Genomic DNA, 12892 nt, shown 5'->3' with positions numbered 1-12892 from the left:
GTACTCGTAGTAGAGTACACACAAGTAGAGTACACAATTGGGTGTGTTGCTTCTGGGGACAGGAAATAAACAATTGGCACAACTCCTGTTGCATGTCATCCATCCTTGGGTTCTCTCATGGGCTATGCAATCTTAATCAGTTGCAGCAGGTACCTAGGTGCTCACATATCTGAAAGGGCTTAGAGTGACAAAGTCAACATAATAAGAATTTGCATTTCATGTGTTCTAAGAGTGAAAAAGCAATGTTTGGGAAAACTTTCCAAAATTGACACTGACCGCTGATTTATGTATGTTGTTTTTCTTAATACCAGCCTATTGAGATAGAATTCATGTACCAAACAATTCACCCATTGAAAGTATACAATTCAATGGTTTTTAATATAGCCGCAGAGATGTATAACTATCACTACAATCAATTTTATAGCACTTTCATCATTCAAAAAAGAAACTCCATACTCATAAGCAATCATTCCCCATTTTCTCCCCTCCCCCATCCTAGCAACTACTAATCTACTTTCTGTCTCTATAGATTTGCCTATTCTGACATTTCATATAAAATGGAACAATGTGGTCTTTTGTGACTGGCATCTTTCACTGAGCATAATGTTTTCAAGATTCATCCACATTCTAGCATGAATATGTACATCATTTTTTTAAATCGCTGAATACCATTCCATTTGTAGTAATATACATTTATCCATTCAGCTTTTGATAGATATTTGGGTTGTTTCAACTTTTTGCCTATTATAAAAATGCTTCTATGAACATTTGTGTACAAGTTTTTGTATAGGAATTCGTTTTCTTTTCTCTTGGGCATGTACCAAAGAGTGGAATTGCAGGGTTATATGATAACTTTATATTTAATGTTTTGAAAAACTTTCGGATTGTTTTTTAAAGTGGCTGCATCATTTTATATTCCCACCAGCAGGGTAAGAGGGTTCCAATTTCTCCACATCTTTGTTAACACTTATTATTACCTGTGTTTTTTATTAAAACCATCCTAGTGGGTGTGAAGTTGTATCTCATTGTGGTTTTGATTTGCATTTCCCTAATTGCTATGGTGTTGAACATCCTTTCATGTGCTTATTGGGTGTTTGTTTATCCTATTATTTGGAGAAATGTCTATTCAGATCCTTCGCCCATTTTTAAATTGGATTATTTGTGTTTTTATTCTTGAGTTATAAGAATCTTTTATGTATTGTAGCTATAAATCCTTTATTAGATATATTATTTCCAGAAATTTTCTCCCATCCTTTGGGTTATTTTTCCACTTTCATTGTCTCCTTTTAAGCATAAAAAATTTAAATTTTGATGATCCCAAATTACGTGTTTTTTTCTATTGTTGCTTGTGCTTTTGGTGTTATATTTGTGTATGCTAGTTTTTTTGATTAGTGCTAGAAAGACAAATATGATGTAAGTGTAGGCTTTGGCATCACAGTCTGGGCTTTTAATTCCAAATGCCCTGGACAACTTATTGAAGCTCCCTCAGCTTCAATCACTCATCTGTAACACAGAGATATTAACACTCGTAGAACTTATTTTTTGAATTGTTGTGGAGATCAGATGAAATAATGTATGTGGAACCCTTAGAATTTTGTAGGTCTGTGGTAATACTCTACTGTTAGCTATTATTGTAGTTATAATCCCAATAATAATAGACTCTAGTGCTCTGAAAGTTAAACCAAAGCCAAGTAGTTTATATGAAGACACATATAGTGACGTACAGTTGTAATGTTTTATAGACAACATTGAATTTGGCCCCCATAAAAATGAGGTGTAGTCATGGTTGTTATAATTTCGAACAGGAGCTGCTGCTGAGCGATCTGATGAAGAGCCTTTTTCAAGGTCACATGGTTGAGAAATGATAGAGACAAGGTTAAAACAAGGGGTTGTCTTTTCTTCTTAAAATCACTATGTAGTTCAGTGTTTTTTTCAATAACAGATTTGCAGTAGGAGTCAGTTGACTGGGACTTTGTGATCTTTAAGATGAAGTATTACCTCAGACAACCATATCAAGAAAGAAAAAAACAGTGATATGGAAAATTATTATTGGTAGTGAATATTATATGAGAATCATAGAATTAGAACATATTTGACCAGAAAGTTTATGTTCATAGATAGCAATAGAAGGTATGTATATCTTAAAAAGAACTTCTTCCTGATTTCCAAAGTTATGCATGCTAATTGTTAAACATTAAAGAATACAGATAAAAAGAAAATATTTTTCAAGACATTTTAAAAATATGCTTACATTCCTAATATGTTTACATTTCAAAATGTCTCATAAGATGGGTAGATAGATTTTCTATTTAATGTTTGAAATCATTAGGCATGATGTTAAATTAATTTATATTAGGATGCCTATGTGACTTTAGATTCTGTCCTTCCAGAAGATTTTTTAGAATTAGCTTGTGGTCTTTTCTTGAGCACCAAATAATGATTTTTCCAGAGCTTCTGAAATCCATTGACTACATTTTCTTTACTGTTTGCTTATCTAGAGAAAGAAAAAGAACTTCTACAATTCTCTTGGTAAAATTAGAGCCTCATGAGTAACTAACTCCCACACATAAAAATGACTGATCTTTAGCAAGCATGTACTTCCTAAAGGTGATTGAGCTGACTGAAGTGGTTATTGCTTATAAATAAATTTACCATTTTATGGATAAGCAGCAAACATTGGTTAAACACCTGTGGGAAGAGAAGATAGGACTCATCAACCTGACCTTGACCCTGACCTTGACCCAGTGCTGCAACTTTGGGGTGCATTCTTGAAGCCTACAAGTTTTATACTAGACTTTGGGAGCTAGATACAACTCCTTTTCCAAGTTTTATTTTTACTAAAATTCATTGAGAAAAATGCATCTGACTATAAGATAATAGCGAATCTAAGTTAATGAAATAACTGTGACATTTGAATGTTACTTATCTGAATTTTTTTTTAAAAATCCTTATAGAGATGAGATGACTTCCGGTTTCAAATCAATCCTCCCCATCATAGCCATTTGTCAAAATAAATAAAGCAGAGCGGTAGAGCTATGCTGCTGGGGTTTCAGATTTATCTTCAGAATCTGTTCAAATGATTCCCTCTCTTTCCTTTGCCTAAACTTTGACATTTTCTTTAGCTAGGACTATCCAGACTTTTTTGGCTATTTTAATCTCATGGTAAATTTATTGGATGATGAGAAAACATCTAATGTATTTAAATTTGCCTATGCAGAGTAGTTTTGAGTAATTTCCACTGAGTTCCCAATTATTAATTATTTCATGCTAAAAAAGGAAAAAGTCTGTTAGTCTTTGAGTATATGAATTTGTTAGTGTTTGGGAGAAGTGTCATGCCACCAGTGGTTTGAGTTTGCTATTTTAATTTATTTGGCTAAAGTGGAAGCATGATGTTTTTTAGTTAAACAAAATCATTTTGAACTAAAAAGATCTGATACCCGATCTTCATCTTAAATTCTAGCAGATGAAAATGTCAGATGTCTCTGTTGGGTTAAAAACAGCCAAATGTCAAGTGGAAAAATGAAAATAAGCTTCAGTTATGTGGCGTTAAAGGGATAGGTTTTGTGAAAATCAAGTCTTCAACAGTGGCCATAATTGGACAATTCGTTATAAGGAATTACAAATCATTCTATACAAAAATTAAAAGTTTTGTCCTAAGAAATGAAACTAATTAAATATAGTTATATCTTTGTGTGTGTGTGTTTTTAAAACCAATCAAGTGATATTATTTTTCATTAATAAAACCTACACTTTTTGTAGTTAAATGAACAGTGTATCTGGGGTACTAAACTATTATTTTCAAAGGCAATTTATATAGGCAATTTCAAAGGCAAACATATATATAAAAAACTACCGTATTTCCCCAAAAATAAGATCTAACCAGAAAATAAGCACTAGCATGATTTTTCAGGATACTTGTAGTATAAAATAAGCCCTACCGTATTTCCCCCAAAATAAGACCGGGTCTTATATTAATTTTTGCCCCAAAAGACACATTAGGGCTTATTTTATATTATGAGCATCCTGGAAAATCATGCTGGTGCTTATTTTCCAATTAGGTCCTATTTTCTGGGAAACACGGTATATACCTTAGGGATCTCTGTCTGCTTCCCCATAATTAATGATTAGCTAGTTTCTGTTAGAAATAGCCAGAACTTTGGAAACTGTTATAGTTTCTAAGTAGACCAATTTTTTTAACATAAGTCCATTGTTAAGATACAGCGACTGGTATGAATGCAGAAGACAAGATCAATTAGAGGTGAGAGGAAGAGACAGTGGGAGCCAGTGCAAGAAAGTGGAGGGAGGAACAAGGTTTATTGTTTTTGGTTTTTCTAGGCATACCTACTTTGCTTCATGAAACACCTGGGTTAGTATTCATTTCTTTTTTTAAAAATTAAATTTATTGGGGTGACAGTGGTTAGTAAAATTACATAGGTTTCAAGTGTACAATTCTATAATACATCATCCATATATCACATTGTGTGCTCACCACCCAGAGTCAGTTCTCCTTCCATCACATTTGACCCCCTTCACCCTCTGGTAACCACTGAGCTATTGTCTGTGTCTATGAGTTTTTGTTTCTTTATTTGTTTGTCTTGTTCCATTGTTGTTTTCAGTTTTATATTCCACATATGAGTGAAATCATGTGGTTCTCCACTTTTTCTGTCTGACTTATTTCACTTAGCATAATAATCTCAAGATCCATCCATGTTGTTGCAAATGGCATTATTTCATCTTTTCTTATGGCTAAGTAGTATTCCAGTGTGTATTCATTTCTAATGGAAGAAATACCAAAGTAGAAGTTCTGACAGGGATTATCTAAAAGGACCAGTTTTAGAGTTTTATAGTAACCAATATTTCATAAAGTGTCTAAATATCAATATCTTGGAGTTTTTTTGTTTTATTTTGTTTTTGCTCTGTATTTGTAAGACTGGCTTGAGGTGGGTATGGAAAAATCCTTGATGGGGCAGAAATTTCATTTAATTTTAGTGGTTAGAATAAATTACTTTGCTAAGATAATTCTGGTGACTGCCAGGCAGCCTAAGGTTAATTTCAGTTAGTTCTCATAATTTATCTTAAACCAAGTTTCTTTTTATAAAAGCAGCCCCCAAATTGTGTTACTTTAGAATGAGCTGGAAACTCAGTTGTAAGACTGGTCATCAGGTCTTAGATATGATTAAAAAAATGTATGTTTATGTATTTTTGAATTAGATGAAAAAAATTATTTTTTAATTTCCTGCAAATTTTTTGTATTTACAGATAGTGAAATTATATTTATATGTAATTTTAGTGTGGTGTTTTAATATTTTCAAACTACTGAAAATGCAGAGTTTATTAAGAGATGGAGTATATTTTCCTTTTTACTAAATCTTCTGTAGCCCCTTCCTTTCCACCCTCATTTACCTGTTCCATTACCCTGTCTCAAGTCTTTCAGCCATCTGGCAGTAGTGATCTCCTGAAGCTGGCCCTTTCCAGCTGAACTGATTGTTAAATGTTTAGGAAATTTGTAAGCTGGTTGTTAAGCACAACTGGTGTTCAAAATTAAATAATTTAAACTTACAGTTAAATGATATTAAAACAAAGGTAATTAAAAACTTAAAAGTTATCACTACCTAATTACTTTACATCTTATCATTATCTGTGCTATCAAGGTAATGTTCATTGTATCTCGATGGTAAACATTCTATATTATGATATGCAACTGTGTATCTCTCCCCAAGTCTGTGTTCAGTGACTTCACATTTGGTAGCTTGAAATTGATCACAATGGGAGTATTTACACCAGAGAAATTGGCACATAAATCACTTTTTTTCTTCTTGTTTTTCCTGGAGAAGAGATGGTTAAAATTTGCCAGCATACCACACCACGGCCTGCAGTCTGCCAGCTCTTGGTCTTCCTGTTTCTAAGCTCTCCTCCCAGCTGTCTGTCTAGACAACCCACCATGCTTAATTTTCCTAAGTAGGGAAAGCTGAGCATAGTACAGGAAGGAAGGAAGGCAGAAAAATGTGGTTAAAAATCTGTAGTTTTTGCCTTTAGTCACAGACAAGTTTAGCATCTCTGAGCCTCCATTTTTTTTTATCCTTAAAATGGACAATATTCCCTTTTTGTTCTACCTACCTAACAATATTTTCAAATTAAAGTCACAGTGTGCTAATGCTTGTGAAAGCTCTTTGAAAAGGGCTATATATATATATATATATGCATAAATTTTTTTAGTAGTAAACACTTGCTTTACGTTTTCACTTCTAAATTTAAATTTACAAAGGCTTATAACCAACAGGATGAAGTTTATATCCTAAATTACTGTTCCCAATTTTTCACAGCCTAACTGCCACCTGTATTTTCAAGTTTACTTCCAGTGCTTATGAGTATGTTGGATATGGGGATGGCGCTAGGTGGGTGTGACATCACTTTCTTAGACAAATGTCCACTGCAGATACTGCATTAGCATGGAGTTTCTTTAGCTGCTGTATTCAGACTGTTCCCAACTATTTTTGTTCCTGTTCTCCAGAAAAAATTGTCAGTGGATCAGACTAGGCCATAAAGATAAAACTTAATTACCACCCTTTGTTAAAGGCTCTTGTTAAATGCAAGTTAATGGAAAAAAGGGACATATTAAACTGTTGTCACTTATTGCTATCTTAGGAAGAAATGGTTGATGAAATTACTTAACCTTCGAGTTGGGCCTTAAATAAGTTATTTTTTAGGAAGAACAAGTTGTAGAGACATCAGGAATATAGGGTAGGGGCCAACTGAAGTAGTTGGAGGTCAAAAAAGTGTAAACAAGAAACTGGACCCTTTTGATTTTTGGTGGCTAACATGCGTTTTGATACATCACCAAAGTCTCAATGTCACCAAATTTCGACATCTCTGAATAAAAGAAAGATGCTAAGGGAAAATGAATATATGTTTGGGAATCACTAGTTCCAAGTTCAATTCCTTTCTTCAATAAATGAAATTATACCCAAGAAAGGTCTCATTTGCTCAAATTTCATTTTAAAATTTCTCTTTGTACATGGTTTCTTTGTTTCATAATTCTCCTTCTCCTCCTTTTTCCTTCTCTTCCTTTTCCTTCTTCGTTTTACATTTTCATATCTCTGTGACGATTATTCTGCATTATACATAATAGAAAAAGTACTTGAAAATAACTAGAGTATCCTGCCTATTTATTTACCATACCAGCTTCACTGGTTTCCATTATAAATTGTTGTATATTAGATGTGTAGAGAGCGGATGTATATAACTGCTATGGGGTGAGGAGACAAGACATAAAAAGGTTATGATCCCTACCCTCAAGTAATGATTCAGACGTGATAATTCAGTTAACAAATTGATACAAACTACTCAATAACCCTCCAGATATATTCACTTCTTTCAACAAATAGCTGCTTGCTGAGTATCATGTGCAACAGCAGCACAATTGGGTAAAGGTCCTGACTGAGAGTCGACTTATCATTCGCAGATCATTTTATATTGGAAGTGGTAGTGACTGGACTCGAGCAATCATCAAGAACTATAGACTGCTAGTATCTGGTTATTATGGGGAAGTTTATTTTTGAAGAATGTTTTTAATGTAGAATATTTAGCAGTTTGGTTTTTTTTTCTAAGAAGGATTCTCCCATCATTCTCAATCCTTTCTGACAAAGTACATTAGTTCAGAAGTTCTGCTGTTTGATACAGATGTGTCCTGTAAGATATGAAGCCCTGATAAATACAAGTTGACTTAAGTTATTTTCATATTTATGCATCCACCCTTCTCCATGTGTCAGAAGATTTGAAATGGTATCTGATTCCAAGTCTATATTGGAGACCAAATCAAGTAAATATTTCTGTCTGTCCTTCTCTTTATTTTAGCTGGACCACACCAATTTTGAAGAAAGGGTACAGGCAGCGCCTGGAGTTGTCGGACATATACCAAATCTCTTCAGCTGATTCTGCTGACAATCTTTCAGAAAAATTGGAAAGGTATGTGCGTGTACGTTGTGTATTAGTTGGAGTGAGAAACTAATATTATTAATTACTTAGAGAATAGAAAACTGACATATTAGAGGGCTTAATTCTTTTTATTTTATTTTAAATTTTATTGGGGAATATTGGGGAACAGTATGTTTCTTCAGGGCCCATCTGCTCCAAGTTGTTGTCCTTCAATCTAGTTGTGGAGGGCGCAGCTCAACTCCAAGTCCAGTCGCTGTTTTCAATCTTTAGTTGCAGGGGGCGCAGCCCACCATCCCATGTGGGAATAGAACTGGCAACCTTGTTGAGAGCTCGCATTCTAACCAACTGAGCCAGGGGGCCGCCCCATAGAGGGCTTAATTCTTAAAATAGCATATTTAAAATAGGAGCATCTTATTTTCTTGCTGAAGTCTTGATCAGTTAAGAATTAAACAATGAAAGGATAAAATAGAAAAAGCATTTTCCTGAAAAATGACTTTTTTTCTAAGAAATACATATACGAATTTTGTCTTTAAAGAACATTACATTAATTTTGTGAAGACTACCATAATAGCTATATGAAAAAATTATGTATATTTGCCTCCAAAATCTTAATATTTCAACACAAATGTACATCCTGGGAAATCTTAAGCAAAATATGTACAAATTCCATATTTTTGAGTACATATTGAATGATAGGCATAGTGTCTCTTCTCAGTCATTCTGGGAAGAAAGCATTATTATCTCTGTCATACAGAAGAGCAAACTGAGGCTTGGAGAGTTGATGTAATTTGCCGGCTAATGACTGACAGAGCCATGATTCCAACCCAAGGTCTGTACTCCCAGCCTCTCCAGGAACAGTGTTTCCCATTGTAAAGAAGTCCCCTTTTCTAACAGTAGTGGTTAGAACGCTTTTGATTGCCAGTGACAGAAACCTAAAGGCTAGTTTAAGTAAATACAAACAAAGACTTTATTGGCTCATGTATTCTAACTATGTGAAGGCCTAGGTAGAGAACTGACCTTAGGGATAGGAACTCAATGGAACCAGGGAATCAAATACCACCTGGTGGCATTTGCCTTGTGCTGTCACCATTCTCTCAGACGAGCTTGCTCCATGCAGTGGATCCTCAGATCTCTTAGCTCATAATGTGATAGACCACAGAGGGCAGAGCCCTTTCTGCTTGGCCAAATGTGAAAAATGCCAGAGACTCCTGAGTCACATGCTCACTCCTCGGACCAACCGCAGTCTATGAATGAGCTAGAGGGGTCTTGTACTAGCAGCACAGAGTCTGATACCAGAAATAACAGAGAGGGAAGAGGGAGTTGGCCAAAAAATAATAATAAATAATAAAAAGTAGCCACTAAAGTATTGTACCAAAAAACAAATTCAGTAGACTTGTGATTTGTTTATTTTCATTAAAGTCATTACTTTTTTTTTTTTTTTTTACATTTTCGAGGCAAAATAAGCTATTCAAACTTATTTTTCTTGATTTTAATCAAAGAATTAGGCTAGTAGGAGTGGCAAATTCACACTTCCAAGATCAAGGATCAGTTCCTACATGTCTAGTAACTTTTTCTCTTGGGCTACAAGCTGTTCAAGTCCTACTCATTCAAAAAAATCCACAAACTTGCCTTCCCCTCAGATCACTACCCCATTATTATTATTTTTTTATTTCATAGCTAATATTTCTCTGCTCTCCTGGTCTCTTCACTTCTTTCCCTTTTATATACATCTCAGCTCCCTAAAATATTGTGTCTATGTCTACCGTTTTCCTAAAACCACATTAATCAAGGTCACTGGAGGCCTCTTCAGTATCACATATAATGACGTCTTCGTGTGTGACTTCAGTATTGACTACTTCTTCCCACCTTGAAACCATATCTTTGGCTTTCTCATCTGACTCTTCATTTGAAGGAGAGGCTGAATTTGCCTTCATATTCAGCTTATTACCTTATTGTAAGTCACTAAATGATATGGCTAGGAGGCAAGCTATGTGTGTGTGAGTGGAAGAGTGGGGAAGAGGGTAGGGAGGTAGACAGATGGGATGGGTAATTAGTCATTATAGATAGTAAGCTTCTGGGGTAGCCAGTGTTCACACACAGAGACTGCCAAGCTTACCCTCAAATCTCAGTTGTGTGTTCTTTCTTTGAAGTAACTTAGAACCACCTCTGATAATAGTAGATTGATAGTGATGGGAATAGCGATTGATCAGATTCAAAGCCTTTATCTAGTTCTTGCCTGTGGTTCGTGAAATTTTTCATCTCTGTGCAGTTTAAAAATGAAGATGAAGGTAACATTTAGAGATATATTTTATCCTCTATCTTGGAAAGGGGGCTTTTACCAATAGAAAGTAGTGGCAATAACTTGAAATAAATATAATCAGCTGATACACCTATAGTATTTAAAAGAAAGCATAACATTTATCTATATATCAACCATTTTCAGACTATTTAATTTATATTCCTGCTAGAAAATATAGAATTTGATTCTGTTCTAATCCTTCAAAGTCTTACTCCAATAAATGACTTTAGTAGCTGAAAATTAAGTTTGATGATATTTGTTTCAAACTTACACATTTAAAGACAAAGTCTAAAATAACAAGTTTTTCTAATGTTAAACCACAGAAAAATCTATCTGACTTTTTATCTTGTTTTTGATTTGATGGTTAAATTATGTATATCTGCTACAATTCTAAACAGGTAAAAATCAAAAAGTGAAGGAAAAAAATGAAATATTTGTTTATTTTCCACCTTGTTCAAGCATAGCAATGTGTATTCGTAAGAGTCATACTTTATTTGTCCACATTTTGCATTGCTTTTCAGAAGCCCAGAACCTTTCTTTAACAAATATAATGTGGCCTCTTGATGAGGTCAACTCCCTGAAAATTGATATGTGGTGGAGCATTGAATTCTGCCAAATGTCTGACTGAGCTGTGTTGGAAGGTCTCCACAAATTTTCATCTCTTTAGTCACTTGGTTAGTCTCCCTGGATGTATTTGTATGACTAAAACTAGGTTAAGGGAAATAGAACAACTCAAATATTTGCACAATCACCTTATTGTTCCCACTTTTTATTCTTTTGCAGAGAATGGGACAGAGAGCTGGCATCCAAGAAAAATCCGAAACTCATTAATGCCCTTCAGCGATGCTTTTTCTGGAGATTTATGTTCTATGGAATTTTACTATATTTAGGGGTAAGGATCTTATTTGTAAATTTATTATGGATAAAATAATATTAGGTCAAACTAAACCAATTACATATATGAATGTTTGTAATATTTTGAAATTATATCTGCCTGCTGAATTATGTCAGGAAAAAATAGCAACATTTTAAGATTTGGCAGTGAAGTACTCTTGCAATATGTTTTCTTCGTCTCCTACATCTTCATCAGTGTGAAGAGGGCACCATGCCAGAAAACTCCAGGCTTTGTGGTATTTAAGTGCAGTCTGGAATGTTCCTGAGCTGCTGTCCAATGTGACTCTGACCCATTATTTTTTACATCACCAGAGCCTCACTTTGAATTCTGGTTCTAACCTGTAGCAAATCGAAAACTTATTTAGTTTTCTGGAGGAGGTTGTGCACAATATCTGCTTTGGGATGCGAAGAGCCATTTACATGCACTTGTATTGTATTCATATTGGGCTTCATGCTGCAGAGAGTTTGCCGAGCTACAGTGTGTCCCAATGAGACGCCATACAAGTTGCCTTGTTTTAAGAATTTGTAGTTCAAACACACCAAGAAAAATACATTTAAAAATTATCTTGATAAAGATGACTACATTTAGGTCCCAAATGTTTTATGATGCTCCTGATAATCTCCTGGAAAAATTCTTCTGACTTTTGAAATTATCTATCTATCTATCTATCTATCTATCTATCTATCTATCTATCTATCTATCTATCTATCTATCCATCCATCCATCCATCCATCCAACTATCTATCTATCTCTGTAGAAACGTGCAACAGTTTGGGGGTAAAAATATTTTATTCATAAATATGAATAAGGTAACTGAAGAATTAATTGTCCTTTAAGATATCTTTGAGGTGATTTTTCTCAATGCTATCACTCAGAGCTTTGGGAAACAATTTTACCTATAGTTATTGACTCTATTTGACCTAATTTTTAAAAATATGTTTTGTTGGTTGCTTAAATGACTATATTCTATACATTTGAATTAGTATGTAGAAGTACAATTCACTCTGGTTGTATCATATGAGAATGTAGCATTCTCAATAAATCATTGTTGGATTGAAGTAAAGGATACTTCAGACAAGCGTTACATCATGACTAGATTGTGGTGCAACTAAACATTTTCCCTAGTTACGTTCTCTATCACATGCTGCTTTCATTGATTAACATAAGCACAACTGAACAGAAGAAACTGGAAGAGAGGCCTAATTATCAAGCCCCTTTATTCTCTGCCTGGCATGTGAAATAATTTATCCACCAGCCTAGAAGTAGCACGTGAACAAAAACAGTCACTAAACATGAAAGTTTAGATGACACACAAACTTATTTATTGAAGTTGTATTTTGGCCTGGTGTACACAGACCCCAAAATAAGCATGGTATAGTTTAATGTTTATTATATCTAATTTGTTACAGGCTCAGCATTAAGAGCTTTATGTAGATTATTTTCCTTAATTCTCCTAATAACTCCATGGAGCAGACATTATTATCTCTAATTTACAGAAAAGGAAACTGAGAATCAGGGAAATTAAATGACTTCCCAAAGTCATGCATGTGGTAAATACGAGTGACAGCCAAGTCTCTATAGCCCCAAGCCTAGGACCCTTCCCCTACATCAGATTGTAATTGCTACATAACTGTGTTTATCTTGATTGTATTTAGGTACTCAACAGAATGGTGACTCAGATAAAAAGTCTTAGGTCTGCTGAGTTTCTTTGCAACGTCTCAGGAGACATAGGTGATCTGAAGCTTGAAAGTTGACTTCTTTTT

The 12892-nt window shown here is 34.4% G+C and overlaps 1 protein-coding gene across 4 annotated transcripts in view; it reads left to right on the top strand.

Annotated features, from left to right (window-relative positions):
- The window catches only part of CFTR (CF transmembrane conductance regulator), a 169357-nt gene that overhangs the window by 20839 nt on the left and 135626 nt on the right, over window positions 1–12892 (top strand). For all 4 annotated transcript variants that reach the window (XM_088799959.1, XM_019743194.3, XM_088799960.1 and 1 more), the window contains exons 2-3: window positions 7855–7965; window positions 11018–11126. In XM_088799959.1, coding sequence (XP_088656085.1) covers window positions 7855–7965; window positions 11018–11126 — 220 coding nt within the window. The remainder of the gene's footprint in view (window positions 1–7854; window positions 7966–11017; window positions 11127–12892) is intronic.

The sequence above is a fragment of the Rhinolophus sinicus genome, chromosome 8 (assembly GCF_057876585.1).
Source record: "Rhinolophus sinicus isolate RSI-liver-muscle chromosome 8, RSI-T2T, whole genome shotgun sequence".
In the NCBI taxonomy this organism is placed as follows: domain Eukaryota; kingdom Metazoa; phylum Chordata; class Mammalia; order Chiroptera; family Rhinolophidae; genus Rhinolophus; species Rhinolophus sinicus.
The sequence above is the reverse complement of the archived record's forward strand: the minus strand, read 5'-3'. Positions and strand labels throughout refer to the sequence as shown.